We start from the raw sequence: 26,813 nt of genomic DNA, 5'->3' as shown, positions 1-26,813 counted from the left end.
TAGCATAATTGCCTAAGTCCAAAAACATTGAAATATGATCTGGCCAATTATGCTATGAGGCTAACAATAACATGGTTACTAGAGTGATTTTACTATAAAACACTATAGTATTTTTTTCATGCCTCTTTCACATGCGGAAGATATTCGAAATTGACACATTTGTGATTTTTAAAATAATATTTTATTGCTATTTTATTATTTGCATACATTAATGACAAATACCAGGTCAATTTTAATCCAACACAAAACATCTCTCACTAATGATAGTGGAACACATTAGACAGTTTGTGAAAAGTGTCTTTCCTGGACCAGGCTTTTGATACCAGTGTAAGAACATGCCAGTCAATTCCCCTTTTGTAAAAAGCAAAAACAAAACAAGAAACATTACATAGATAAACGTGTGTAAACAAACGCTGATGTTCGGCACATAATAGTGAATTTATTCCTCTTGGCTTTATCTGAGCGCAGTGTTAACATTAAAAAAGTCACATTTCTAATATGGTAAGTTGATGCAAAGAAATGAAGTTGCAAAGGTGTTTGATTTGTCCTTCTTTTCATATCTCCCAACACCTCTGCTCTAACAGCATTTCTTCCCTTTCTTCCTCCTCTCTCTATCCCGGTGGGAATTAATATGGACAGTATCCTTTTCTCTCTCCCTCTCTCTTTCTGCTCGATTCTGGCTCTGTTTCTTGGCCCGAAGGACCATGTGGGTGAAAGCCATGAACATCTGTGAACAGAGAAGAATATAAGGCATAGATATTATACATTTTAATTTAACAAATCAAAATGGACAGAAATTAAAGAATCATTCTATCAAGCAAAAAAAAAAAAAATGTGTTTTCATTATTTTTGGCTTAAATTAAACTTAAATATTGAGGATTTTAAAAATTGATTTGGGCTTAAATGTGCAGTAAGCGATTTCTGAGAATCATTGTTGATATTTGAAATCAAACCAAACAAACATTCCCTTCATTGCTCTGCCCTCAAAATGCACAAACATGCAATACAAGAGATGTCTCTCTACACTCTAAAAAAAGAAAAAAGGTTCTATATGGCACCAAAAATGGTTCTTGGCTCGTAATCATAGGGGAACCTTTTTAAGTGCTATATAGCACCAATTTTGGTGCTTCAGTGGTTCTTCACCGGTTCTTTGACTAAGGTGCTATATAGCACCGCTAACTACACTCTTAAAAAAAAGGCTCGTAATCATAGGGGAATCTTTTTTAGTGCTATATAGCACCAATTTTGGTGCTTCAGTGGTTCTTCAGAGGTGCTATATAGCACCTTAGTCAAAGAACCAGTGGAGAACCTCTGAAGGACCTCTGAAGAACCGTTGAAGAACCACTGAAGCACCAAAATTGGTGCTATATAGCACTAAAAAAGGTTCCCCTATGATTACGAGTAAAGAACCATTTTTGGTGCCATATAGAACCTTTTTTTTTTTAGAGTGTAAGGTGCTATATAGCACCGCTACCATAACATGTTAAGATATGGTGCTATATACACTCTAAAAAAATGGTTCTATATGGCACCAAAAATGGTTCTTGGCTCGTAATCATAGGGGAACCTTTTTTAGTGCTATATAGCACCAATTTTGGTGCTTCAGTGGTTCTTCAGCGGTTCTTCAGAGGTTCTTCACTGGTTCTTTGACTAAGATGCTTTATAGCACCGCTGAAGAACCACTGAAGCACCAAAATTGGTGCTATATAGCACTAAAAAAGGTTCCCCTATGATTACGATGAAGAACCATTTTTGGTGCCATAGAACCTTTTTTTTTTGTGTATCATAGCTGAAGCAAAATAAAGCTTCGGGAAAAATAAAGCAAAAATGACGAATGACCGACAAGGAAGAAAAGCAACAAGTGCGTTGTGCTGCTTGGTCTGATCCACTTTCAACGTTTCTCAGAAATCACTTACTGCACCTTTAAATTAGCTTCAATTCCAATTTTTTTGAAGACAGATCACAAAAACCTCACCTCTTCTACGTTGATATTCTCTTTAGCGCTCGTCTCAAACAACCTCACACCAACTGACTCTCCAAAGCGAAGAGCATCTTGGGTGTCCACAAGCCTTTTAGAAGGATCATCATTCTTGTTTCCCACTGTTAGGGATCATAGCAAAAAGGAATATTAAAAGTTGGCCTACAACGAATTCGGAATATATAACCAAAACATCTCTTTTCATATCACAATGCATAATAGGAAAGTAAATTAAGTTAATAAAACGTGTGTATAAACTAACCTAAAATTTTGCAGACGTTGTCACAGTTCTGTGAGATTTCGTTTAACCATCTTTTCACGTTGACAAACGATTCAGGGTTTGTGACATCGTAAACAATGATGACCCCATGAGTGTTTCTGTAATACCTAGAGGAAAAACACAGCAAACATGTGAGGGGGGAGACCGAAAGAGAGCATAAGGATGGTCAAACAGATCAAATCTTTATGGCTTGACTAAAGCGAAGCTTACGTCGAGGTGATGGTTCTGAACCTTTCCTGCCCTGCAGTGTCCCAGATCTGGAGTTTAACTCTTTCTCCATCAATCTCTACTGTGCGGATCTTGAAGTCAACTCCAATAGTGGTTATGTAACTTCCTGTGAGGAGCGTGAGAATGTTCAAGATGTTACATATAAAATCAAGCTGTCAAGCAAGCATGCACTCTCACTTTGTCTTGGACATGAGAACACAATGAATCAGATCATATATTTAAAGAACCTTCGCCTCATTTTCTGTCTCTCTCACAGACATGCATTCTGTGCCAAGCAGACTCACCAGAGAATGAGTTGTCTGCGAATCGTAGGAGCAAACTGCTTTTCCCTACATCTGCAACAGAATCAGAGTAGCATTTGTTAAATGTTCATCTGTAATACCTCGGTGCATATATATACATGTTTAATTAAACATGACAGTATTTTCTTTTATAAAACAAGATTATAGTAATAGATATTATTTACATGAACAGTTTAAAAAACATAATATATGACAATAAAATGTCCCCACCATAAAAAAAGTGCAATGGCATAGGGTGACAAAGGTCACAATATTCAAAGGGTCAACTGGTATTCATGAGCCTATTCATTAATATACGGAGACAAATGGTACTTTGCACAGCCGCAGTTACAGCGTGTCAGTGGCCACAACTGAATAATGAGGCGGCTGTGGTTAATACCACAGTTAAAATACAAACATGATGAACTCTTGACTTGAAATTGCATCACTGAGAGTAGATACTCAAGATAACACATTGGCAAACAAACAAAGTTCTATGATCTTGTTAAAGTCAGCATTAAATAAAAATGAACTGTATTATTTAAATGCATGTTATTGCATATTATTTATTGTTAACTCATCCAAGAATATGTTTCATTTTATTTATTTGTTTGACCGCATAATGTTTAATTAAAATGTTATAACTACATCTTTGGGTGAAACAAATACATCTCCCTTGGGACGTATGCCGGACTCTCAAAATCCTGATGAATTGAAAGTCACTGCCTTTCATTGTCTTTTTGATTTGATACACTTCATGGAAGCTTGTTTCTGCCATGGAATAACAAATAAAAAAGTTAATTGCAACTTTTTCATCTTACAATTATTAGGTTTTTTTCCTCAAAATTGCGCGATTTAAAGTTGCAATTGCGTGTTATAATGTCAGAATTGTGTGATAAATCAGTATTGTGAGTTATAAATTCAGAACTGCGTGGTATAAAGACTTTTTTTACTCAGAATTGCAAATGTATATCACAATTCTGAAAAAAAGTAAGAATTATGAGATTAAAAAGACAATTCTGAGAAAAAAAGTCCTCAGAATTAGACTTTATTTAACTCGCAATTCTGAGGGGAAAAAAGTATAAATTGTGAGATAAAAAGTCACAATTACCTTTTTTTATTCTGTGGTGGAAACAAGCTTCCATAACACTTGGATGTACGTCACAATATGGAAGTAAATATAATTATAATACTGGATTTTGTTCATAAAGTGGGATATTAAATGACCAGAGAAAGTTTTATAGTAAATTTACATAAATTTATTATGCATCCCTGATACATAACTTATTTATGTGAATTTAATATGAAAGCAAAAGACAAACTGCTCAAACGATGTAGCCAAAACTTTCACAGATAATTTCATCACAGTACTCATCCCACCCAAGGTCATACTCATGAACTGTTCAACTGACAAAATTCATGTAGGGATGAGTTACCCGTATACACATAGCAGTTTCATTTCAGCTTTCCAGTTTGCAGTTAAATTGTGAAATTGCACAGCAAAGTTCCAGTAAATGCACTAAGTCTCACGCATTCTTAGCAATGGGCAGGGTGCTACAGAAATAACTGGGCATAAACACTTATTTTATGACAAATATTGGTCATTCTCTTTTGGGGATTCTGCTTAGGTTCTCAATTAAAGAGCCAGATAGAAAAGCTGGAACAAAAACAGTTAGTTAGCAAGTGTATAAAAAAAAAACACAAAAGTACTGACTGGAGTCACCAATGATGAGCAGCTTGAAGAGGTGATGGTAGTCTTTTCCCGCCATTCTTCTGTTCAAAATGTGTCCTCATGAAACAAGTTCAACAGCTTTCAACTCCTTTATATCACTTTTCCCGGGTCTTAAAGTGCCAGGAGGTTTAGTGTTTTGGGTAAAATACTGCAAGAATCATGTGATCGTCTTTCCAGTTTTCAGAATTCAAGCGTGAAATGATGCATCAGTTTGATTACAGTGCCTTGCCATTTACAAATGAGTGATTCTGCATTGCCCGTAACTCTCAGTGCAATATTCTTAGTTCATCTTAAAACAGTCAAGTAATATTTCCATTGCTTAAAATCTATGTGAAATTTACTTTTCGTCGCCTCGCCTTCAAGTGCAAACACATTACCACATTGTTGTGGTTAAGTATCAAATGACTCAGATTTCAAAGTGAGCAGTTCTTTAATCGCTGATGGTGCTCATAATGCCAAGTTATGAGTGCGTCAGGAACCAAATTACACTGGGAAAAGGGTGATTTGTTTGAGATCCAAGTTGTTTTGTCCCCAAATCTTGATTTCACAAATATGTAGATGGCATCTCGGTCACAACAATTGCATTCCGCCTGTTTAACCAATGCATGCAGGGGCTGGTAGCTTCCCTTGCTTTCAAAGATCACTGTTACTCCAAGACACTGTAGGAATGTAGGTTCAAGCTAAAAGCAAGATAAGTCCCAGTTGGTCCCCTTTAAGCCCTAATCCTAGAAAAAAGGGAGAAAGAGACAGGTATTACTTATGGATCTTGTTCAAATTTAGACATAACACCCCCTTTTGCAGCAGCTGTGGCACTAAATTTAGCTTCTCCCACTCTGACAGACAAATGACACCCTTGAAACCACATGCACCAGCTTTACGCTTGGGCTTATGGACGGAAATCAGGATATATGTACACGCACATCATGCCCCTTACAATTGAAACCAAAACAGTAGACAGAATGATTAAAAGCCCACATAAAACTAACTGCTGAGTCAAGACAATGCTAAAGACTCAGTAAAATGCCCAAATGTTCCATGAAAACAGGAAGGGACGTGTTTTTCCTGAGCTGCAGTTGCGAGGTCACAGGCTTCTCATTATAACACATTTTTGGTCTAAAATGAATAGAGAAAGTTAAACAGTGACGTCCTTCAGGCACATATGATACTTTTAACACGAAAAATGTGGAAGAGAAGTGAAACTGACACACCTAAGCCTAGGTCCGCTTAGCAGACAAAAAGAGAAATTAATTTTCGGTGCCACTGCCAAATATCAAAGTGAAAGTATTCAGTGCTCTAATACTACAACTGGAATTAACAGTCAAATCACGGGAAAAGCACAAGAAAGGGGAATCGGTTGTAGATTTAGAGGCATATTCACTTTATTCTATTCATTTATATACGGTAATCATAAACTGGTTGTCCTTCTGAGATAAGCGACTCGAAAAACAAGCGGTCAGGCGCAATATCCTTAGGAACTCAGAACCATGGGTCGACTAAACACAAACAGACACACCTGTAAAAACATGCAATCATACCAAAACTCAAGTTGAACTCTCGCCTTGATCTGCTAAGTTCCGTCTCCTTTAACCACTTGGTCAAACTTGTGTCCATTACTCAACTCAGCAACTCCTCGGCTGTAATTTACTCAAGTTGTTTTGAAATGCAGCTAGGCTAGCTACTTAACTAGCCGCAGATGCTCCAAGATAATACGATCAAACTCAGAGCTAAAGAAAAGCTCACCGAAAACACTTTTAACCACATATTCCGAGCACGCTGGGGAAAAATACGGAAGAAGACTTGGCAGAAGACTTGGCTAGGGTGGTCGTTTAGTGTCGGATTAGTCCAGCAGGCAGCACCGGGATCCGGGAATCCAGTGTTAGGGGAAGTTCGGACAGTGTCCCAGCGGCCGCAGAGATCAGATCCGCCCATCCGAGGGCGCCGCACCTGAATGTTGAGTCACTCTCATCCTCATCATGTGCCCGAGTTTCTCTGTCTCCTCCTCCTCATGCCACTCCTGTTGCTGCTGAGATTGCCATCGCTATTCTGTTGCAACAGACAAACTAATGACATTCCAGCCACACATTTTAACTGACTCAGAACCAAGCTTGCCTACAGAAACAATATTATTGGCCATTAAACGCATTAAAAATGCTGCCTGGGTACGCTTTGAGACATATAGCGTAAATGATCATCAAATGTTTAAAAGTTTTAAAAATAAATGAATAGTTCTTCCTGTTTAAATTATGTGCACAAATATGAAATGAAAACTCCAGCTGTAGACTAATAAAAAATAAAAGCCGTTTTATTTTGCACGGAGCTGCCATTTTGAACACGTGACCAACTGATTCAGAAAAGAGAAAGAAGAAACGGAGACAGGCTAAATCCAGGACTGTCTCCAAGACGCTTTTAGAAACCTACCTGCAAAGCTAGTATTGTGAAAAGTTTTAGGCACTTAGCTGTAAAGGATGTTTAAAAAAATAATGTCATTAATAGATTTTTTTTTTATCAGTTAACTTCTTGGTGTGACCACCACCCTTTACGTTTAAAACAGCTTTTGTCCAGGTACAATTGCACAGGTAGTTTTTCAGGTAGAATGCAAGTACGTTTTTTCAAGCATCTTGGAGACGTTGCTGCAGTTCTTCTGGATTTAGATTTAGTTCTTAATTTTTTTCTGTTTCTTCGTGTAATCCCAAATGGACTCGATGATGGTGAGATCAGATCTCCGTGTGGAGAATGCCAGCTGTTGTCAGACTGCTGTGCATACAAACATCTCACTGGATTATTACAATTAATGGCAAAAACAATCTTTGGACATGTAAACTGATATTTCCTTCATCTTCGGAACAGAAATTAAGATATTTTAGTTGAAATCTGATTGCTCTGAAAGGCCTCCATTGGCACAATTTACGGTTCACTCTCAAGACCCTTAAAAGGTACTAAAGACGTCATTACAAAGTCCATCTCACTACAGTGGTTCTAAAATAACTTTATGAATCGGCGACAATAGTTTTTGTGTGCAAAAAACCCCTAAATAACGACTTGCATAGTGATGACGATTTCAAAACAAAGCATCATGAAGCTTCGAAGCGTTATGAATCAGTGAGTCGATTCAGCGGTTTGAATCGCCAAATTTCAGCAGTTTGGCGGTTTGACATGCGATCCGAATCATCATTCGGCTCACTGATTCATAACGCTTCGAAGCTTCATGATGCTTTGTTTTGAAATCGTCATCACTATGTAAGTCGTTATTTAGGGTTTTTTTGCGCACAAAAACTATTGTCGCCGATTCATAAAGTTATTTTAGAACCACTGTAGTGAGATGGACTTTGTACCTTTTAAGGGTCTTGAGAGTGTAGAGTACCATTGTGACAATGGAGGACTTTCAGAGCAATCAGATTTCAACTAAAATATCTTAATTTCTGTTCCGAAGATGAACGGAGGTCTGACGGGTGTCGAACGACATGAGGGTAAGTAATTAATGACAATTTTCATTTTTGGGTGAACTAACCCTTTAAATTCGTAATGTGCCAAAGAATTTGCTGAGTACTGTACGTGTAAAACTATACTTTATGTATTTTAGTATATAAGTGTAAAAACACAAAGTGCACCTTTTAAGGTACCATGAATAATTCAAATGTAAATAAAGTGCTAAAAACACACTTTCAAAAACAGTGAACAATAATCAAATTAGTTTATTATATAAAAAAAAATATCATTGTTAAACATCAAGGATTTTTCACAAAATTCAAGTGTTGGTGAGTAATCAGAATGACAGAGAAAAGGCTCTGTAACTGAAGTTGGTGAACACATCAATTTGGTGACTGCTTCCCCCTACTGTCATAACCTGAAAGATGAATATTGGTTAAAGGTTACAATCATTCCATTCACAAATATTCACTTTCACACACATAGCCAGTAAGGAAAAAATAGCTATTGCTGCTATTTGTAGCACCTGTTAAAATGGATACATCTGGCAAGGTGAATAAAAGGTGCACCTACCCTATGTTCAGTGTTTTTGAGATTGAGAGCCAGTGTGTTGAGTGATGAAGGAGAGCAGGGAATCTGAGCTTTCACTGTACCTCCATGTAAACAGTGGGACACATGTGGACCCTCACCTACTGACATGATCTAAACACAACCACAACATAATATGTTATTTAAAAATATATAGCCGTCCAATAATCTGTACATAATTACACATACATTACATAAGTACGTACGTAAGTACATAATGTATTTTTCCCACGTTTAAAATCACACAATTCATAACTAGCTCTTCTCACCAGGTCCTGGTAAAAGACAGCTTCTCTTTGACATCCAGGCAAAGGGAAGACAGAGGTAGGAGACATGGATCGGAGGTGCCATAAAGAGAGTGATGGGCCTCCGCCACAGAGCTGAGAGGAAATAGATAACATTTCATAATAACAATAGGGGCATTATGCCATTCCATCTTAACATACATTAAGGGGCATTCCAGGAGAGCAGTACACCATGCAGATAATAACTGGGGTATTTAAAAACAAGCATGTCTATACATAAGCTGGACATGAGATAAACAAGAAAACAAACCGAGTCAATAGTTTAACTGTCCCTGCCAACCAATCACAAATCCAACTTACCATCCAATCAGAGTCTGTAGCAAGACAGCTAATCCACTTGCCAAACTGGGGGCGTGCACATTCCTGACCCACCATTCCAGAACAAATGTGAGAGCGAAAGATAGTAAGATTTCAGTGCTGCCATGAATGCATTGTTTCACCTTATTTGTTTATTAGGGGTGTAACGATACACCTATGCCACGGTTCGGTTCATGTCACGGTTTTGGAGCCTCGGTTCGGTTCGGTTCGGTTCTGATTGCTGTGGAGGCAGGGTTCATGACAGGGCACCAGCAATAATAACACTAGATTCACTTTTAACTTAATAATAACAACAACAATAATTTAACATATTAACTTTATACATTGGCTTCACGTTTCCTTTAGAGCAGTTAGCATAGCTGAGTAAACTAAAATGAAATAAATGCCTCCACTGTAGACTAGTCAGAAATAATCTACTCAATTTACCATATTCCATAATGTTTAAAAAAGACAAAAAACAAGCACATTTATTTCATAAAAATGTATGACACACACAAATGTCCCACTTTAGCCTACACATTAATTTTATGAATATGACTAATACTGATGAATAAATATGCCTACAAGTTAAAGCTATTAAATAGCAGTTTTTGTTAATAGTATAAAGTAGCCACCACACTAATTTAAAAATACACAAAATAAAGTGAAAATAAAGTGGCATTTTGTGGTTATGGAAACAAGAGTTACCATGGCGAATACACAATACTTCATGAACTGTTAATGAAACATGAAAACTGCTCCTGATTAACAGAATGAACATCATACCTGCATGCAAATCCTTCCCAGCTTACACACGTCGAACCAGTCACGTGATTTATTGGTACTTTACTTTTATTTCATGACTTACAAATTGACATTGTAACGTTGCATGCTCATAGTTTCTCTTGCTTTATATACGGCGTGATATGCGTATAACTAAAGAGTATGCGCTACGAGCACAGTATAACGGCTGACAGGACAGGAAAGTGGTTTTCTGAGGTGAGAGAGATTGTTTATTTTGTAACAAGCTACGAAAATGACGATGTTGCTGGGACTCCAAGGTAGCATTTTGCCTAACATTACCCGGCTAAATGGGGAAATGGCGTTCTTTGTCCTTCCACCATGCGGCTTGAGCGATCGCCCAAGTCACGTGACATGCACTTGGAAGACAAAAGTTAGTGAATACTTAGTAAATAATATTATTATTATTATTATTATATTTAGTAAAAAATACAGCACTTGTTAGTTGTTAAAAGTGTACTAATTACCATTTAATCAAATGTCAAGGAAGAAATTTTTTTTTTGGCAGAAGTTGAAGTGAGAGTTGGGCTGGGGCAGCAGGGGGCGGGGTGCGCTCGGTTCAACATGAGAGTATCTCGGTTTGAACCGTGGGTGGTGTATCACAGTTTTTCAGTTTGGTTTGAATATCGTTACACCCCTATTGTTTATACTTTATAAGTAGGAGTGTCTTACCTCATATTTGAAAACTTCAATACAGTGAACTGGCCGATTTGTCCGTGAGTCTGGGGGAGGAAGTTTATACACTTATTACACAATGTTTCTCTATTCCTGCTTTCATTTTCTCCAAAAAAGAGTGAGGGATATAGAAACAGTGCTGTGTCATTCACTAACCCCATATCCTCACAGCACCATCCTCTCCACCAGAGAGTATCTCCCCTTCCCTTTCTTTAAAGCACAGGCAGTGGATGTAGTCAGTGTGGCCCTTCAGTACAGACTGCAGAACAAACAAAGGGAAGGAAAATTAATGGCATCCCACTGTGTACGGTCATTTATTTATTTAAAAAGCTAAACATGCAACCCACTCAAACTTCAAGGGCCAAAAGACTTAATTTGTTTAAAATAAATGATAATTATATTCAAATAATTTAACAATAAATTTATATTTTTTCACACACACTTCAAAATGAATAAGCATAAAAAAGTTTTACAAACAATCTCCACAGTAATGTGAATTTGGAGAACTTGTCATATCATTCAAACAGTTTTGTTAGATATTCATAAAAAAAAATTCGTTAGAAAAGGGAAAATCATGTGTCAGGGGGCCATCAAATATTGTAGTCTAACTGACCTTAAAAATGCCTGTCTCCATGTCCATGATGTGAATGTTATTGTCACCTCCTCCAACTATCAAGTTGTTGTCCTGTGGAAAAATAACCGGCATCAAATTAACCAACTCTGAGATGCATAGACATACACAAATATATGATGAACTTTATGGAAATGTAGTGATATAAATGTATGTTTTGTCAAACACACACATCAACTTGTTAATTACATGCAACTACAAAATATGAATACGTAAGGAAAAGCATGTATTAAGGAAAAAACTAAAATAGTTAAAGTACAAACCTTTGGGTTAATGATCATTGCATTGATCTCTGGTATTTCAAGACTAGTCCTGTTTAGAATCATAAAACAAAATTAGCAGTCACTGTCTTGAGTGTATGCTGTATTGAATTTGTCAACATTAGTTAACTACATTAGTTAACATGACCGCGCAATTAAAAATACTTTAAAGCCTTTAATAATCTTAGTTAGTTAATTTCAACATTTACTAATACATTAGTAAAATCAAAATTTGTATAAGTTCATATTATTTAATGGACCTGAGCTAAAATGATCTAACAACGAATAGTTGATTTTTGTTATTTTTTTATTAAAGCTGCAGTCTGTAACTTTTTGGGTTAAAAATGATCCAAAATCAATTTGAGTAAATAAATAACCAGCCTTAATTTAGCCTGATTCACAATGGTAAGCTTGTAAGTGGTACTGGTAGCTTTAAACAGGAAATTCAAGCATGTTGCCGTTCGTCTTTGATTCATTATGACACATCTGTATACATAAAGGAGGAGTCTGGCTAGTAGGCTATATCGCATATGAGGATGTTGCAGGTGGCGGATCATTTATAGCCTTTTCTCACAGCAGCTGAAAGGAATAATTCCAAACAACAATCATCAGTGACAACTGGAGATTCACCCGTAGTCAAAAGCAAAAGATTAGACTGTACGGAAATTAAAATCTACAGGTAACGCTTATACACACTAAATACATAGTCACACAATGCTGATGTTGTTAACATTTCAAATTTGAGAACAAAGTATAACAATTATAATAATTTTAACGGTTTGATGTGATATGAGCTAAGTGATCATTAGATTTAATCACATTTGGTAGCATGCATGGTTCATGGTTAGTTAATATTCAATAATGCATTACCTATTGTTAACTAACTGGATATTATTGTAAAGTGTTACAAGTTTATGCATATCAGAATGATAATCATTGACAGGCTCTCACTCATAATTGGGTTTCCTTGTCCATGCAGCTTTGGTGCTCTGTGGAGACAAATAAAAGATGTGCTGAGCTATTTTCTGCAAATATTACTGTTTTTACAGTGTCCGTAGGCACAAGGCAAAACCATGAAAAGGAATATGCAGTTTTTTTATCAACCCAATAAACCTCCATGAACATTTACTGACTCCTACTTTTTTGATGAGCTCTGCCCAACTCCAGGCACTGATCTCTCCGTTCCCAGCACTCAGGAGATGAGTGTCCGTGGAGAGTAAAGAGAACACTGGACCGTCATGAGCTGAAACAATTAAAAATACCTTTCACTTGTCAATGTTGCAAAATAAGGATCAAGTATTCTTAGGCAGTGTAATTTTGATAATCTAGAACACATGTAGTAAAGTTAAAAAAATGATCTGTTATAAATGAAGTCTAACCAGTGAAGTTAAGGATGGGCTTCTGACTCCCCTCTGATGCATCTGGACTCAATGCAGCCGAAAGACTGTAAGAACAAGACTAGTAACTAAAGGAACACTTCAATAGGTATTCAACATCAACACACTCTCAACATAATACACGAGAAGAAGCTTACAAGCGTACTTCAACAAACATTAGGGGACCTATTGACAAATGCCACTTAACCTGCTGTCCTTTCTGCATGTTTAACCTGTTCTCTCACCTAAACACTGCGATCTCTCCATAGTTATTACCCGCTGCAAGGAAACGACCACAGGGAGAGAAACTCTGCGAGAACACGGACATATGCAGGAGCTGGAGACAGATAAATATGTCACGAACACTGTTGACAATATCTTATAAATGTATTGCTGCACAAATGTATTTGTCGGCATTTAACAAATGTATGTGAAAACGGGTAAGAATCAATGCAAGTTATTACGCTTTAGGCTGAAAGATTTGTGCTCGATTCCTATTCAATAATAAGATCCTGATCGTATCACTTACCTCAACTGGACCCATCTTCTGAGAGTTAACTAAATTCTTAATGAGAAAATCTTCGTTTAATTGTCTATACAAAGCCTTTTCGTGTTACTTGCGCTGCTTGTTCAAAGAGCGTCGCGTAAATATGACGTAATATACAACCTCCACAGACTGCCCAGCTTCAAGTTACCGTGGGAACTAGTTTCCGCCAAAATACGCGTTACTAATGTAAAACTATATTTTATATATATAGTTTTATTAAACAGTATAACAATAATAATATTTAAGAATCTATTGATGGCAGATAGTAGCGGTTGATTTTGTATTGAAAAATGTATTGTAATGTACAAATGTATTGTAGCAACAATTTACTATAGTATTTTGGGAGCAACACTACCCTAGCACATTTCTGTAAGAGAGGAAGTCTCAAGTTATAAAGCTTAATTTTTCATGTTAATAGGCTTTCTCCAATACCTGTTTTATGTATCTGAACTACAGACTATAAACAAATATAATAACTTTATTTTTTAATGCTTTGAGAAAATCAACCTACCAATTTTATGTTTTTTTGACCACTCATAATAGTTCCATCAAAGGTGTGGGACTGGGGCTTTTTGGAACAGGGCCACCTTTATCTCAAAAAGCATTCATTAAATTGCACACAGCTTTAAAGAATTTAGTGCTGTATATTTGGGATCAGCTTCTCATTCAGCACCACAAACTAAAACTTCAGACAAGATGATTCTACTGCCATTTTATTATACACAATTCTTTTTTCCAACAAATAAACAAAGCAACAGACTCTGTCCACATATGCAGGAACAGAATATTGTCCATTCTGATCACCAAATTACAGACGTTCATCTACATTCAGAATAATGTAGCAAACAGAAACCACTGAACATGTGTGATTTTGTGTGTATGTATACAAATAGCATCCAGCATCTGTTGGCACAGAGCAATAGTTGATGAGAGCTTCAGTGTCTCAGCTGGCCTCCTTAAACATTAATTACACCATAATAAAGGTAAAAATAAATCCTCCCTTTTGGGAAGAGTTACAAAGAACCAAGTTTCGATAGACCTTCCCCAACTAATGGTAAAAATATCACCATTACAACTAGTCACATTTCTAGTCTCATCCATGTGATACCGAGATGATCCGGTCCAGTGAGGGTCAGATAAGAGAGTCCAGAAAACAAAACAAAAAAAGAGAACAATTATTCACTCATTTCCTCCGTCGACTGTCTGGAGATCTGCTTCTTGACTTCCTGCTTGCACTGCTTATGGAAAACAGAGAGGAGATCAATATTAGTCATAAGAAAAATTATAGTACATGCTGAAATAGATGGATCTGTTCAGAACTGACCGTCGAGCGGGTGGAGAATGAGCAGGTCTTCGTTGCCTCGCTGGAGGGGAGTAACTAAGTGACCTAGAGTCTCTTAGCGAGTCTGCTGGCACTCTTTTGGGCTGTGGTGGACTGCATAGTTAAAACAATGATTGAGACAGTGGTTTAGAGTTGGGTAGCAAAATGGGATGTAAATTTATGTCTCTAATGTGACTTCTATTGATGATTTTGATTTTCTTTTTTCAATTAATAGTGCAGCCCTACTATAACAGTAGTTTAAAACATTGCCTAAACAAGATTGTTGGATCATCCACAAACGGAGAAAGTAAATAGGGTCAATTTTGATTCCATGTTGACTTGATGCAGTGGAAAATCTATTATTCCGCTAGTAGAGGTGGAATAAATTAATAAATCATAAATTCTACCTTTTCTTTCCTTCTTGCTCACTTTCTGATGAGGATGATGACGAAGAAGCTCTGCTTTTCGCCGTCTTGCCAGCATCTCTAGTTGTACTTGCTTTAACATCCCTGGAAAAACAAACATTAAAATGAAGTACCATCTATTAAACTGAGCTACATAAATGCTAAATGACTTGGCACCTACCCTTTTCCTTTCTCTGTTTCACTGTCTGAGCTGTCTGATGATGAGGATGATGATGATGAGGATGAAGATGAGGACGATGATGAAGATGACGATGAGGAAGATGAAGAACTGGAGCTGCTTCTCTGCCGCTTCTGTTGTTGGCCAGAGCTCTCCTTCTCTGGTTTCCCGTTCACTGAGTTCTTTCCTTTCATTGGCAGCTCGTGGTGCTGCTCATGGACAGATGATGGGGACTGGCCTTTTAATCGGTCACCTGGTGGATCCCTGCTTTGTGATTGGTTGGTCGTTGGTGATCTAGAATGGGCAGCAAGTTCACGGGAGTGAGAGCGATGGTTAGAAGGGAGACGAGTCTCACGAGGAGGGGAGGGAGACGGAAGTTTAGAGATCTTTTCTGGTTGCTTATTTCTTGTCGGTTCATCAATTTTCTTTTTATCTGCATCTGTTGACTTTACCCCCTTCATCTGTCTTTGAGGAGAGGGTGAGGATGAAGAGGTCGAACTGGAGGAAGAGGATGAAGATGACGAGCGGTGTGGAGGAGTGGGATCTTTGGGTGGTGCCCTCCTCCTTTGTTCTTGCTCTCGTTGTCTCTCTCTCTCCTGTTCACGCTGCCTCTCTCGCTCTCGATTTCTCCTCTCCTGCTCTCTCTCCCTTTCTCTTTCTCTTGACAGAGAGCGACTATTTCTGCGCCTACGTACTGGAGAGGGTGAACGGCGAAACCTAGGTGTAGAGAGAGAGAAATGTTGTAATAACCGCACTAACAAGACATTTTTGTTATTATAAACTTAATTTAAAACTCTGCTAAATTACAGTGTATAGTTCTCAAAGTAAAGGGACACCTGGCTAAATCACTGGCCACACAGACAAAACCAACAAAATAAATGAATACTTTGTGAAAGTAAGGACATTTATAAATTGTTTCAAAATAATTTTATTTCAAGTAAATGCTCTTTTGAACTTGTATCATCTGTTTTCAACATAATAAAAAAAAAATTATTGAGCACCAAATCATATTAAAATGATTTCTGAAGGATTATGTCACACTGAAGACTGGAGTATATGATAATGAATAATTTTCCTCTATCAAAAACAATTGCACAGAACATACCTGTCTGAGTGTCACAATTACACTGAAATGCACGAGTTGGGGCACTAACTTGTCCTCAATAGTGTATTCATACGATTCTATAAATAGTAGTATGCAGCAGAATCACTGATGTCAATTTTTTTTTTAAAAATTAAAAGACATTCAAAAGGATAATTTTTTACCTTAGAGAGCTTTGTAAGTGTACCTTTCTGAAATCCAAAAGTGGAATAAAAGTAATGCACTATGGCCATGATTTCGTGATTAATACATTTATAAACTCAAAAATCAAGATATAGGAATTATTACTTTTACGTGAATTAATAAAAAGGTACATTTCTAATTTCAAAATCATTTGTTCTTTAGATATTCCTCTGTAAATGCAACAAGTATCCGCGGCAAGCAAAATGACCATTGAAAATAGGTAAAATTCAACTATTCGCAAATGGATCCCCATATCTCAGGATCTGAACCATATAGGGCCTTAAAATGAATATACCAAAATAAACATTTGTAAAGAACCAGGATTTTTAAGATAAATGCTTCTCGATTTACAGGCATGCAAACTTTTGGGGGGACTTTGAAAAAGTGCTTTTTCCACATTTTTGAAGCTACTGACTCCAAATAGCTTTTGTTGAAGTAATTAGTCTATGGATTCACTTTTTCCTCCAGCAATGTAAATGTTTAATGGGTGTGGTCAAAACAGACACGAGAAATTTGAATGGTGTGTAATCAGCTTAAGCACATCGTTTCGATGAGGATCATATCACATTTTATTTCATTCAAAGGGGTTCACATACATTTTCTTGCTCATACGTGCGTGTTAATTAAAAACAATTAAAATAGGAGATAATAAAAACTGTATGTAAAAGGATATTTAAAAACAGCTTTACCATGTGACACTGCAAGACACCCCTGTCACTTAACCCATTTCCACAGACTGCCAGCTGCGACTACTTTTAATGCTGAGTTTAGTTTTTCCAAACATGGTAATATGACTAACCTGTAGGGAGGACTTTGTCTTCGGGGACTCCTGGATCTGCTGCTCCTCATTCTCCTCTCCCTGGAACGTTCTCGTTCTCGGTCACTTGGTCTTGCTCTAAATCGGTCCCTCTCTCGTTCTCTGAGACGTTCTCGGCTGCGGTCCCGTCGGAAAGGGGATGAGTTTCGTGGAGGTGACAGTCTTCTCACTCCTCGCCTCGGACTGGGGGAACGTGAGCGTTGTGGGTCCTGGTACTGTCGTGGTGGAGTGCGTTTTGGTGAAAGCCGAGTTACTGTCTGTTTCACCTGTGACAAGTCATTTCTTCCTTTTCCCCTCAGAGACGTAGGCGACGCGTCTTTTTTTCGGTCACTCTGTCGATCTCTTCCTCTGCCAGGCGAGGGACGTGATGACTCTAGTTCCAGCTCTGACGGGGTATATCGCTCGCCTCCACGATCTCTGCTCTGAGATTTGGTTTCTTCTGAAGGCGTGTACCGGTTCCGGACTCTCTGGGGGGGTGAAGGAGGCGGGCTGGAACTCTCTGTGGGAGTGTACCTTTCTTTTCCACGGTCTTTGGTTCCTGTGGCAGGAGACGAGTAGCTGCCAGGTCTCCGGTCTCTCTCCACATCTCGTTGTCTCTTATCAACATTGTCCATTTTTCTCTGGGGCTCAGGAGGTGAGCTTGGTCTTTGTGTGGGAGGGTACACCTTCTTGCCTTCATCACTCTCTCCATCCCCTCCTCGGTTCTCCTTCTCACGGCGTGCAATAGCCTGAGCGATGACAGCGTTAGGAACCAATTTACTGGCTGTGCTGCTATCTTTTGAACTTTTCGGTTTCTTCTTTTCATCATCCGAGGATGATGACGATGAAGAGGAGGAGGAGGACGACGACGATGACGATGAGGAGCTGTCACTATCGCTCTCGCTGCTACTACTGCCGCTGCTGCTGCTACTACTACTACTACTTGCAGCTTTGTCTTTCTTCGCAGGCTTTTCCTTTTGAGTCCGTTTCTCCTCCTTTTGGTCTTGAGGACTCTTTTCCGGCCTCTTTTCCTCTTCATTTTTCCTGTCTTTCTTGCCCACCTCTTGCTCTGGCTCACTTCCTCTGACACCTCGTCTGTCCTCAGGCTGACAGCTAAAGGAGGACTTTCTGTCTGATCGGGACACCTCTTGGCTTCTGGTGCGGTTTCTCTCCTTTTCTCTGTCGCTCTCTCTGGCTTTTCTCAAAGCCTCTTCCTTCATCTCCTCTCGTTTTCTGTCTTTTTCTCTCTGTTCTTCACGCTCCTTCTCCAGTTTACGATCTCGTTCTTTTTGCCCTCCATTGGTGTAAGGTGAACGTTTAGCAGGAGACATGGAGTCACTAGATCGGTTTCGGTCTCGCTCCTTCCCTTTATCACTCTCCCGTCCTTGGTCATCCTTTCTACTAGACAGGATGTTTTCTCTATCGCTATTCCTCTGTCTGTCTCTCGCTCTGTCCCCACGGCTCTCCATTTCCCTGTCCCTCAGGGAAGCTTCTTTCTCTCCGCTGTGTCCTCTTCTCGTTCTGTCTTTACGTGGAGGGGACGGGGATGAGGATGAGTCATTTTTTCTTTGACCTTTGTTCTTTCTCCCATTGTCCACTTGGTTCTTGTCTCTTTGCAGCTTAGGAGTCGGAGAACAAGACGAAGAGTCACGCCTTTTCCGCTGAGAGGGTTTCTGTCTCTCTTCGCTCCGTTGTCTTCTGTCTTGCTGCTGGTTACGTGGTGGAGATGGTGAAGAGGAGTTGTGTCTTGTCTGCGGGGGTTTCTCCTTCTCTTCACTCCGTGGTCGTCTGTCCCGCCTCTGCTTTGGTGGAGGAGATGGTGATGAAGAGTTGTGTTGTCGTCTCTGAGGTTTTTCTTGCACTTGTTCTCTCTCACGTTCTCGGCCGTTGTCTCTTCTGTTGTGCTCTGGCGTTCTTGAGCGTCTTGGTGATCTCTAAAAGTGGAGAAGACAGAACCAAATATTTTTAAAAATCAACTAGTTAGGGGTTTGCCTGAATAACTGCTTGACTAATCATGCTCAAGGAAGGCCTGCATAATTAGATCAGTCATCAAACATTTGCATGACAGGTTCTTGTGTTAAATGCGGGGGTCTCTAGATGCATTTTTTAAATATTTAACTATTTTTAACTTGATAAACTATATTAAAACAATGCTTGTGGCGAAGCGCTCAAAAAACAATGGCCGAAGACACCATCCGAATGGGTTTGGCTGTAATTTAACGTGGACATTGTGTGTAATAAAATGTATACTATAAATGTATACTAAAAATGAATGCTTATTTAATACATTACACACACACACAATAAAAAAATAACAAATAATATAAATAAGTTTAAGGTAAAATAACAGGAAAGACTATATACATAAGAATTTAACTAGTCCAATTCACTAATCAAATAAAAAGGAATAAATCAGATTAAACAAATACAGTGTGAATATGATTCTGACTTCCAAAAGAACAAATGGATTACCTCTCTGACTTCCAACCTCTTTGGGCTTTCCTCAATACGGCCACGGCGCCTCCTGTCAGGGGATCTTCCTTTCCTCCCCTCATCTGGACGAGAATCTGATTTATTCTGCTGCTTCCCTCTTTGAGGGGATGGGCTGAAAAGAAAAAGCATGCATATAAATTTACATGAACTTGAATTTTCATCAATAACTTTTTGATAAACTAGACCATTTCAAACGCTGAGCAAGCATTCATACATTTTCCATATAATTTAAAACTACTGGTGGGAAAAAAATTATTTAATGGGAGAAAAGGCTGGAAAAAGGTTTTGCAAATGCTACAAGAAAAAGATCAAGACACTTAGTACACACTTTAAAATAGTCTGGTCATGTAGTGCGCACATGGCCTTATTTTGTGTGTCATGTTACCTGTGAGCTGGGCTGGAGGATGCACTCTGCTGTTTTCGGCTCTTATTGGCAGGAGCCTCATTGTCACTCCTTTTTCTCTTTCTTTTGGATGTTTCTCTTTCATCTGATGAACTGCGGCAAGATAAATTATAACATTTAAATGTAAATAAAGAATGTGTAATCTGTTCAAAGATAACTTAAAACAGTAAGGAGAAAACCTACCTCTCAGTGTCACTCTTCACTGACTCCTCCCTAAAAGCAAAGACATTGTTATTTAAGCCATTAAAACAATAGAAAATCCATTTGCTCTCTGTGTTCAGAAGTAGCATGAGTGCTTGGAGTACGTCAAAAATAGAACGAGCACCAGTTTACTGTCAGGAATTTGTTTTGTAAAGCATCACTGATTATAACAAATTCTATTTGATTTTGTCGCTCACGTCGTAGCCACTGACACAATTTAACTTGAAGCATCTCAGTTGAAAGTGATCCTGATAATACATATTTTTTATTCCCACGTGCAGATATTCTGATCTGAATATTAAACCTTCTCCTGGATGGTTTATGAATAATGTGCAGAAAAGTAAGACTTGAGAACAAGTTACAAATGCAAAACATGATTCGCACATTCATACTGACTCAATTAAATACATTTAGGTGTATTCATTTTACCAAATTTCTTCTTTCCTAGAGGGCAATATAAGAATAATAATTAACAGCATATTGTTATGCAAGGAAACAAAATTAAAGGCATTAAATTAAACCTTTTCTTTTTCTTCCTCTTGTCCTTTTTCTTTTCTCGCAGAGGGGAAGGTGAGGGGCTCTCAGAGCTAAGAGTGAAAATTGATTCATTAATATATTATTGTCTTTAAAGTCATGTTAAGTATTCCAAATGCATCCTCCTTTCTTCGGTTTACCTCTCTCTGCCTTTGTTTTTCTTTTTCTTCTTCTTCCTGCTCTTTTTTCGCTCTGGAGATGAATCTGAATCATCAGACTTAATAATCCTGAAAGAAAAAGATGAGAAACAGACAGAACAGTAAGTACTCAGATAAGGTACAACACAAAGGCTTTGACTTCTGAAAGTTACAGAACGTCTTCAAAGTACATCAAGCTCTTTTATCTCAAAAGATAAAGTAAAAAGTGATTCCTCATGATAAGACCCCTCCATCTACTCACTGGTACTTCTGCTGCTGCTGTTTCTCTCTTTCCAGCCTCTCCTGCTCCCTCTTCTCCTTCTCTCGCTCCTTCCGGTCAGGATGAAAGGATGAGCCGTCGACGTAGTCAGAGCTGATACCGAAGGCTTCTCTCAGACGGTCATTTTTTTGCTGGTTAGCAGCTGCCAGAGCATGAGTCTCAGTCACACTGTTAAAAAGAGCAAAATGTGGATATATATATAAAAAAAATGTTTTTAATTTATTTATATTATATTATATTATATTTATATATATATAGTGCACAAAAGGCCCTCATAAAAATCTCAATGTCCGTTTGAATGGTCTGAAGTAATACTCACACTGGCTTCTCTGTTGGAGGAGGTGCAGGTTCTTCTCTTTCTTGCAGCATCAAACGAAAGGTGTTGACTTTCTCTTCAATCTCTTCGGCAGAGTACCTGTCACACATGAGGGACTGGTCAGGTCACTCTTAAAGTCCTCGTGAAATCAAAATTGATCATATTTACTTTGTTAGCGCAAATTGCTAGTTTTGTGGTGAACAATCCATCCGTGCAAGTCAATCCGCATTAAAAAATTATTTGGCTTCGTAATCTTTAATCAAAATCTGAAAATGCTCCTCCCCTCTACATTGGTAGGCCTTTTTTGATGACGTCTGTTTGACGGCTTGGGCTTCGACACCGACATGCCATCATTAAACACGCCCATCCAACTGACAGTCTGCTGCCCGCGAGCTAATAAACAGAGATGGCGAGGAGGTGCGTTTTCTGAATGAAACGCCTACGTTTCTATATCCAATCAGGTCACAGGGAGGAACAAACAAACCACGCCCTCTGTTCTGCTCATTTAGTATTCCGTTTCTCTCGGAAATACGTCAAATCACTGAAATAAAGTCGGTTGCAACTTCCGGTTCACTGGGACTTTAAGAACTCATTAAGAATGATCATAACACAAAACCATGTTTTTGAAAGAAGTCTTGTATGCTCACCAAGGATGCATTTATTTTATTTAAAAACAGGAATATTGTGAAATTTTACAATTGAAAACTATTGTCCATTTTAAAATATTTTTTAAAATGTAATTTATTCCTTTGATGGCAAAGCTGATTTCAGTCTTCAGTGTCAGACGATCCTTCAGAAATCATTCTAATACGCTGATGTGGTGTTTTGTACTGAAACTTTTACCACTTATATATATATATATATTTTTTTAAATGGAGCTGAGAGATAAGGTACAAAACTAGCATTTGTTGAGACTGGCATGTTGCTTGATTTAAATTTGATACTGAAAGCTCAGAAGCCACTGGGAGGAAATACGATGCGATATGACCAAAATCTTAAACTGTGATAAAGAAAGAGCAAAGAAAACAAACTCCAAAAGAACAAAGATACAAATGAAATAGACCTACCTGGAAGAAAAAAAAATCAAGCACTAGAATTACTAGATAAAAATGTATAAAGTAAACAAAATGTATAAAACAATGCATAGTCTTTAGCCTGGATGCCAGCCGAACTTAGCCCCGCCCACAACATTTTTACTCGGACAGTTCGGTCTGGACTTGATCCATAGAGAAGTAATTATGCCCGAACAGAAACTGTTCGGACCAATGAAATTGTCAGGGCGGGCTTTAGACGATGATGGACAGATGATAAACAGTAACGTAATCATCCACGTCATCAAAAGCCGCTTGGGTTGAGTTTGTTCTAATCCTAAACGGAGAACTTGTTCGTATATGCATTCACTTTTACAATTTCTCTCAGAAATGATGATCGTGTTGGTAAGTACTCTGTGTATCCTTAAATTATTTTTTTTACAACACCGGCAAAGATCGTACACTAATCTTGTTCTTCTAACGTTAGGCTACTTATTCCAGCGTGCGTGCAGACAGGGTTGCCAAGTTTTTACAACAAAACCCGCCCAATTGCTAACGTTCCTCAAAACTAGCCAAAAACAAGCCCAATAGCTTTCCAGGGGGGGTTCTCCGGGGAAAAAAAGGCATTTGGGGGGGGAAATATGTGTTATTTTGGCAGGGCTGGCAGCTAAAAATCGGATTCCTGGGTTTGTATATCACATAATTGGGGTCGCTTCAACCCGCGGACATGGCAACACAGTGCAGTTGAGTCTGTTGACATTTGACTACTAACGTTGTGCGTCGCTCTGATTGGTTGTAGGTCTATCCAATTGAGATCTTTCCTGGTTCGGTTGAAACACGCCCCATAATCACAGCCCAACGGAGCGGTCTCAGACTCATATTCTGACTAGAATTGAGTATGACGACGTCAGGCTACATAGTCTTTACTAAGTAAATTAAATATATATATCTATTCCAATTAAAGTTAAAAAAGTGATTCAGCCAAGAGCAGTGAGAGATTCTCTCTTTTTTGTTTTTTGATTAGCATATTAAATGACAGCAGGAATATTTGGATGCTGTCACTTTAAGACCGACTGCCTGGATCCAATATACTTGAGCGTTTTCTCTAAGCTGTTTTCGTTGACTTAAGACATAAATGACTGTTTACTTGCAAATACATGATCACTTTGACACATGGGTATGTGTATTTACCCGTTCAAGCCCAATTAGGCAGCAAAAGCCCCCAGTTCAGTTCACACACACTCTGAGAAAGTCTCTCAAACAGCGCTCGCATACACTAAAATTAGTTATCTTTCGCTGCTAATTGTACTTCAACCGTATTGCTTAAAAATGCATGCAAAAGATAAGCTTTCGTGACTGCGTAGCACAGCACCGGTTGACAAATTAATCGTGGTTAATCGTGTGTCCCGGTATACAGGTTAATCGTGTGTCCCGGTATATTTCATCTCATCTTACCCCTGCTCCTCCATCATGTCCTGCAGCTCGGCACATTTCACCTCCAGCTGTCTCTTCCTCTGGTGCTCTAGGATTTCAGCATTAGGTTGTCTGTTCAGCTGGCTCTCCAGTCTCTCTCTGTCTTTCTCATCCCGCTCTCCTCCGCGCTCATCCCTGTTCCTCTTCACGCGTACGCTGGAGAGATTCCGCTGAACGTAGCCGTTCGTGCCACTGCCTCGCGGCGTGGTCAGCCCGATACCATTATACATCTCTGCTCTGAGAGGTCTGAAAGAAAATAATAACTTGTCACTAAGCACTGAACTGAAAAAAAAAATTCTATATCGCATTTTTAGTTTTCAAATTACCTTGAATAAAAGCATTTGATACATGAATAATGTAAATAAATGAGTGCTGCTGGGAGACATTATGGCGCCTTCTGCATTTGTGGAAGACATTACACAAATAATACATATGATTCTAGTTTTTCCTTGACATACTTTTGCTAAAAATGATATAGGAAAACAGGTAAATGGTGAGCTTTAAACATGAAAATAAAAAAACATTATGATATTGTTTATTTTAGAAGTAACACAATTAAAGCATGCAAATAGTTAATAGAGAAGGAACTTAAGTTTTAATTTCTGTTTTCAAACTTAATACAATGCAACAAAAACATATTAAACAAATGAAAAAGGAACAAACTAAGCGGCTGACTTGAAATTGCATAAACGCAAGTCTTGAGTGGATTTATCTATTTAACCCTCAGAGATCCTAGCAGAACTGCAATGGTGGTGTGAAGCAATTAAATAACACCACAACAGTAGCTGACAATCGGAAATGTATCACAAAAAATTGCATATAAAACAGTTCGCTTAAGTCACACACCAGTCAGCTAATGCAATTCTTAACACTTTTGGACCTTCTAACGTGTTGACGTCTAACAATCTAGTCACAGGACACTTTGAACATACACTGATGAGACCATTTTACTAGGTTTTTTTCATTATTTTATATGAATACTTCCATTTCACGATTGTATTCTTACTGGTTACATTTTTTAAATACATTTGTATTTTAAATTACTCCCCAAAGCACATTTTGCCTAAACAAAAAGGTTTTTTTAAAACAAATAAGTGTTTTCTAAAAACGTACTTAATGTGTTTCAATTCTTGGGTCTCTGAGGGTTAATGTGCTGAGTCTCTAGAAAACCACATGAGTCCAGAAATAGCCAGATTTAGCACATTGTCAAAGACATGGCTGATGGGGCAAAAAAATCTGAATTACTTTCCAGATCATGAAACCTCACGAGTATGGAAAGTAAAGCATAAGACAACTCAAGTGTTATCATTTATAAATCATTCACAGAGACGTGTGTTCTAAACAACTGATCAAACATGTTGAAACGAGCTCAATTATGACAATGAATCACAATACGCCTACCAAGAGAGCATAAAAGTCGTGTTAAACGCTCCAAACATCCCATATTATGGCCAACGTGCTGTCTAGGTAGGCTGCTCGCTGTATTTTAATACCTAGACACTGTATCGCGCCCACAAGATGAAGAACAGTCTTAAAACAGCAGCAGGCCGAGGCCTTCTGTAGTAACCTTACTGCAAATACTTCCTTCACTCCACTGCCTCTGATTCTCTATCACTCTTAGTCTTTATGTAATACATACTAAATAACCCCAGTGTTTACTTGTATAACAGAATGAGGGTTGTTTTAGCACGCTAACTGTGTCTTTGGGCTAACAGGATCACTCTACAGTACAGCATGCTAACTGGTCATTAAGCTTCTGTTACGTGTGCGCTACATACCTCTGCGATCCCGCTCAGGGAGAGAACAAAAGTAGAACCGTTACAGACCAAAGATCGAACAAATGTGGCACTGCGAGCGAAAACCCAGCGATTCTAGATCAAATAATCTTAGTAAAATAAAAACGATGTGCGCAACGTTGGCTAGAACGAACAGGTAACGCTCATTTGGACGATATCGCGAGAAAACTCGGGGAATGACTGTGGACTACATTTCCCACAATGCTACGTACTCGCTGTCTTCTTTTTAATTTGCGGCAGACTAGACGCATCATTGGCATATTGCTGCCCTCCTCAGTTCATATAATATAATTAATAGATTATATCCTTATATATAATCCAGTCCGGTACCAAAAAATAAAAAAATTTGTTGTCTCATATCTTATTACAAAGTACTGATTTTAATGAATTACTTGAAATTCCAGCTTCCAACAGCTCTGAGCACATAACATTTCTTTCTGTTCAATGACAAGGACAATCCATTAATGCATGGCGCACAGTTTCTACTTCTCCACATGCATCTGCCATCTCGCTGTTTTCCAACCATTGCCAGCCCAGAATCTGTCTAGTTATAATCACACTCTTCTTCCTAAACCTATTTATTGAATGTTTCACTGTTGACTGAATAGAAAAAATATTTATTTCCATTATTTCCCTATTCCCATTCTCTTTTGCCATAAATCAATTAATTCTAGCTGAATAATTTACACTCAACCTTTCCATTCATTACTTCCAATTCTACTTCATTGTAATGTACAATGTACAGCTTTTCCCCCCATTT

The 26,813-nt window shown here is 38.2% G+C and overlaps 3 protein-coding genes across 5 annotated transcripts; all 3 read right to left on the bottom strand.

The window, feature by feature from the left end:
- Positions 1 to 163: 163 nt before the first annotated feature.
- Positions 164 to 6,592, bottom strand: LOC307130376 (ras-related protein Rab-35). Of its 2 annotated transcripts, none has more exons than XM_079823339.1 (7): positions 6,035 to 6,592; positions 4,482 to 5,224; positions 2,771 to 2,821; positions 2,469 to 2,592; positions 2,241 to 2,365; positions 1,976 to 2,100; positions 164 to 727 (listed from the first exon to the last, which is right to left on the bottom strand). In XM_079823339.1, exons 2-7 carry the CDS (start codon positions 4,534 to 4,536, stop codon positions 578 to 580), a joined length of 630 nt encoding a protein of 209 aa, XP_079679465.1. In that variant the 5' UTR covers positions 4,537 to 5,224; positions 6,035 to 6,592; the 3' UTR covers positions 164 to 577. The 2 variants fall into 2 exon arrangements, with proteins under 2 accessions (XP_079679465.1, XP_079679466.1); XM_079823340.1 differs by having other exon boundaries at positions 6,240 to 6,544.
- A 1,574-nt stretch (positions 6,593 to 8,166) lies between these two features.
- Positions 8,167 to 13,531, bottom strand: thoc6 (THO complex 6). Its single transcript, XM_079823559.1, has 13 exons — positions 13,388 to 13,531; positions 13,104 to 13,195; positions 12,862 to 12,926; positions 12,622 to 12,725; positions 12,434 to 12,471; positions 11,486 to 11,534; positions 11,205 to 11,276; positions 10,748 to 10,850; positions 10,589 to 10,638; positions 9,119 to 9,181; positions 8,783 to 8,893; positions 8,499 to 8,627; positions 8,167 to 8,343 (listed from the first exon to the last, which is right to left on the bottom strand). The coding sequence occupies exons 1-13, from the start codon at positions 13,400 to 13,402 to the stop codon at positions 8,263 to 8,265; spliced, it is 972 nt and encodes a 323-aa protein (XP_079679685.1). The 5' UTR covers positions 13,403 to 13,531; the 3' UTR covers positions 8,167 to 8,262.
- A 571-nt stretch (positions 13,532 to 14,102) lies between these two features.
- Positions 14,103 to 26,224, bottom strand: srrm2 (serine/arginine repetitive matrix 2). 2 transcript variants are annotated; one of them, XM_079834203.1, is made up of 14 exons: positions 26,036 to 26,224; positions 24,240 to 24,503; positions 21,757 to 21,852; positions 21,420 to 21,605; positions 21,161 to 21,247; positions 21,008 to 21,073; positions 20,469 to 20,498; positions 20,268 to 20,378; positions 19,862 to 19,994; positions 17,393 to 19,323; positions 15,312 to 16,025; positions 15,134 to 15,235; positions 14,730 to 14,840; positions 14,103 to 14,643 (listed from the first exon to the last, which is right to left on the bottom strand). In XM_079834203.1, exons 2-14 carry the CDS (start codon positions 24,485 to 24,487, stop codon positions 14,589 to 14,591), a joined length of 3,870 nt encoding a protein of 1,289 aa, XP_079690329.1. In that variant the 5' UTR covers positions 24,488 to 24,503; positions 26,036 to 26,224; the 3' UTR covers positions 14,103 to 14,588. The 2 variants fall into 2 exon arrangements, with proteins under 2 accessions (XP_079690329.1, XP_079690330.1); XM_079834204.1 differs by having other exon boundaries at positions 14,103 to 14,640.
- Positions 26,225 to 26,813: the final 589 nt, after the last annotated feature.

The sequence above is a fragment of the Gobio gobio genome (assembly GCF_949357685.1).
Source record: "Gobio gobio genome assembly, chromosome: 1".
NCBI classification, from domain to species: domain Eukaryota; kingdom Metazoa; phylum Chordata; class Actinopteri; order Cypriniformes; family Gobionidae; genus Gobio; species Gobio gobio.
This window is presented reverse-complemented; position numbering and strand designations above follow the sequence as displayed.

What these genes read in the sequence shown, in the direction of transcription:
- LOC307130376 (XM_079823339.1), bottom strand. Translation starts at nt 4,536, where the DNA reads ATGGCGGGAAAAGACTACCATCACCTCTTCAAGCTGCTCATCATTGGT. An exon ending in CGCAGACAACTCATTCTCTG is followed by an intron (nt 2,593 to 2,770) that starts GTGAGTCTGCTT and finishes CGCTCCTCACAG; the next exon opens with GAAGTTACATAACCACTATT. An exon ending in TTCAGAACCATCACCTCGAC is followed by an intron (nt 2,366 to 2,468) that starts GTAAGCTTCGCT and finishes TTTTTCCTCTAG; the next exon opens with GTATTACAGAAACACTCATG.
- thoc6 (XM_079823559.1), bottom strand. An exon ending in GGAGAGATCGCAGTGTTTAG is followed by an intron (nt 12,927 to 13,103) that starts GTGAGAGAACAG and finishes TTGTTCTTACAG; the next exon opens with TCTTTCGGCTGCATTGAGTC. An exon ending in CAATGATCATTAACCCAAAG is followed by an intron (nt 11,277 to 11,485) that starts GTTTGTACTTTA and finishes ATTTTTCCACAG; the next exon opens with GACAACAACTTGATAGTTGG.
- srrm2 (XM_079834203.1), bottom strand. Translation starts at nt 24,487, where the DNA reads ATGTATAATGGTATCGGGCTGACCACGCCGCGAGGCAGTGGCACGAAC. An exon ending in AAGAGGAAGAAAAAGAAAAG is followed by an intron (nt 20,499 to 21,007) that starts GTTTAATTTAAT and finishes CTTTGCTTTTAG; the next exon opens with GGAGGAGTCAGTGAAGAGTG. An exon ending in CATTCTCCACCCGCTCGACG is followed by an intron (nt 14,644 to 14,729) that starts GTCAGTTCTGAA and finishes GTTTTCCATAAG; the next exon opens with CAGTGCAAGCAGGAAGTCAA.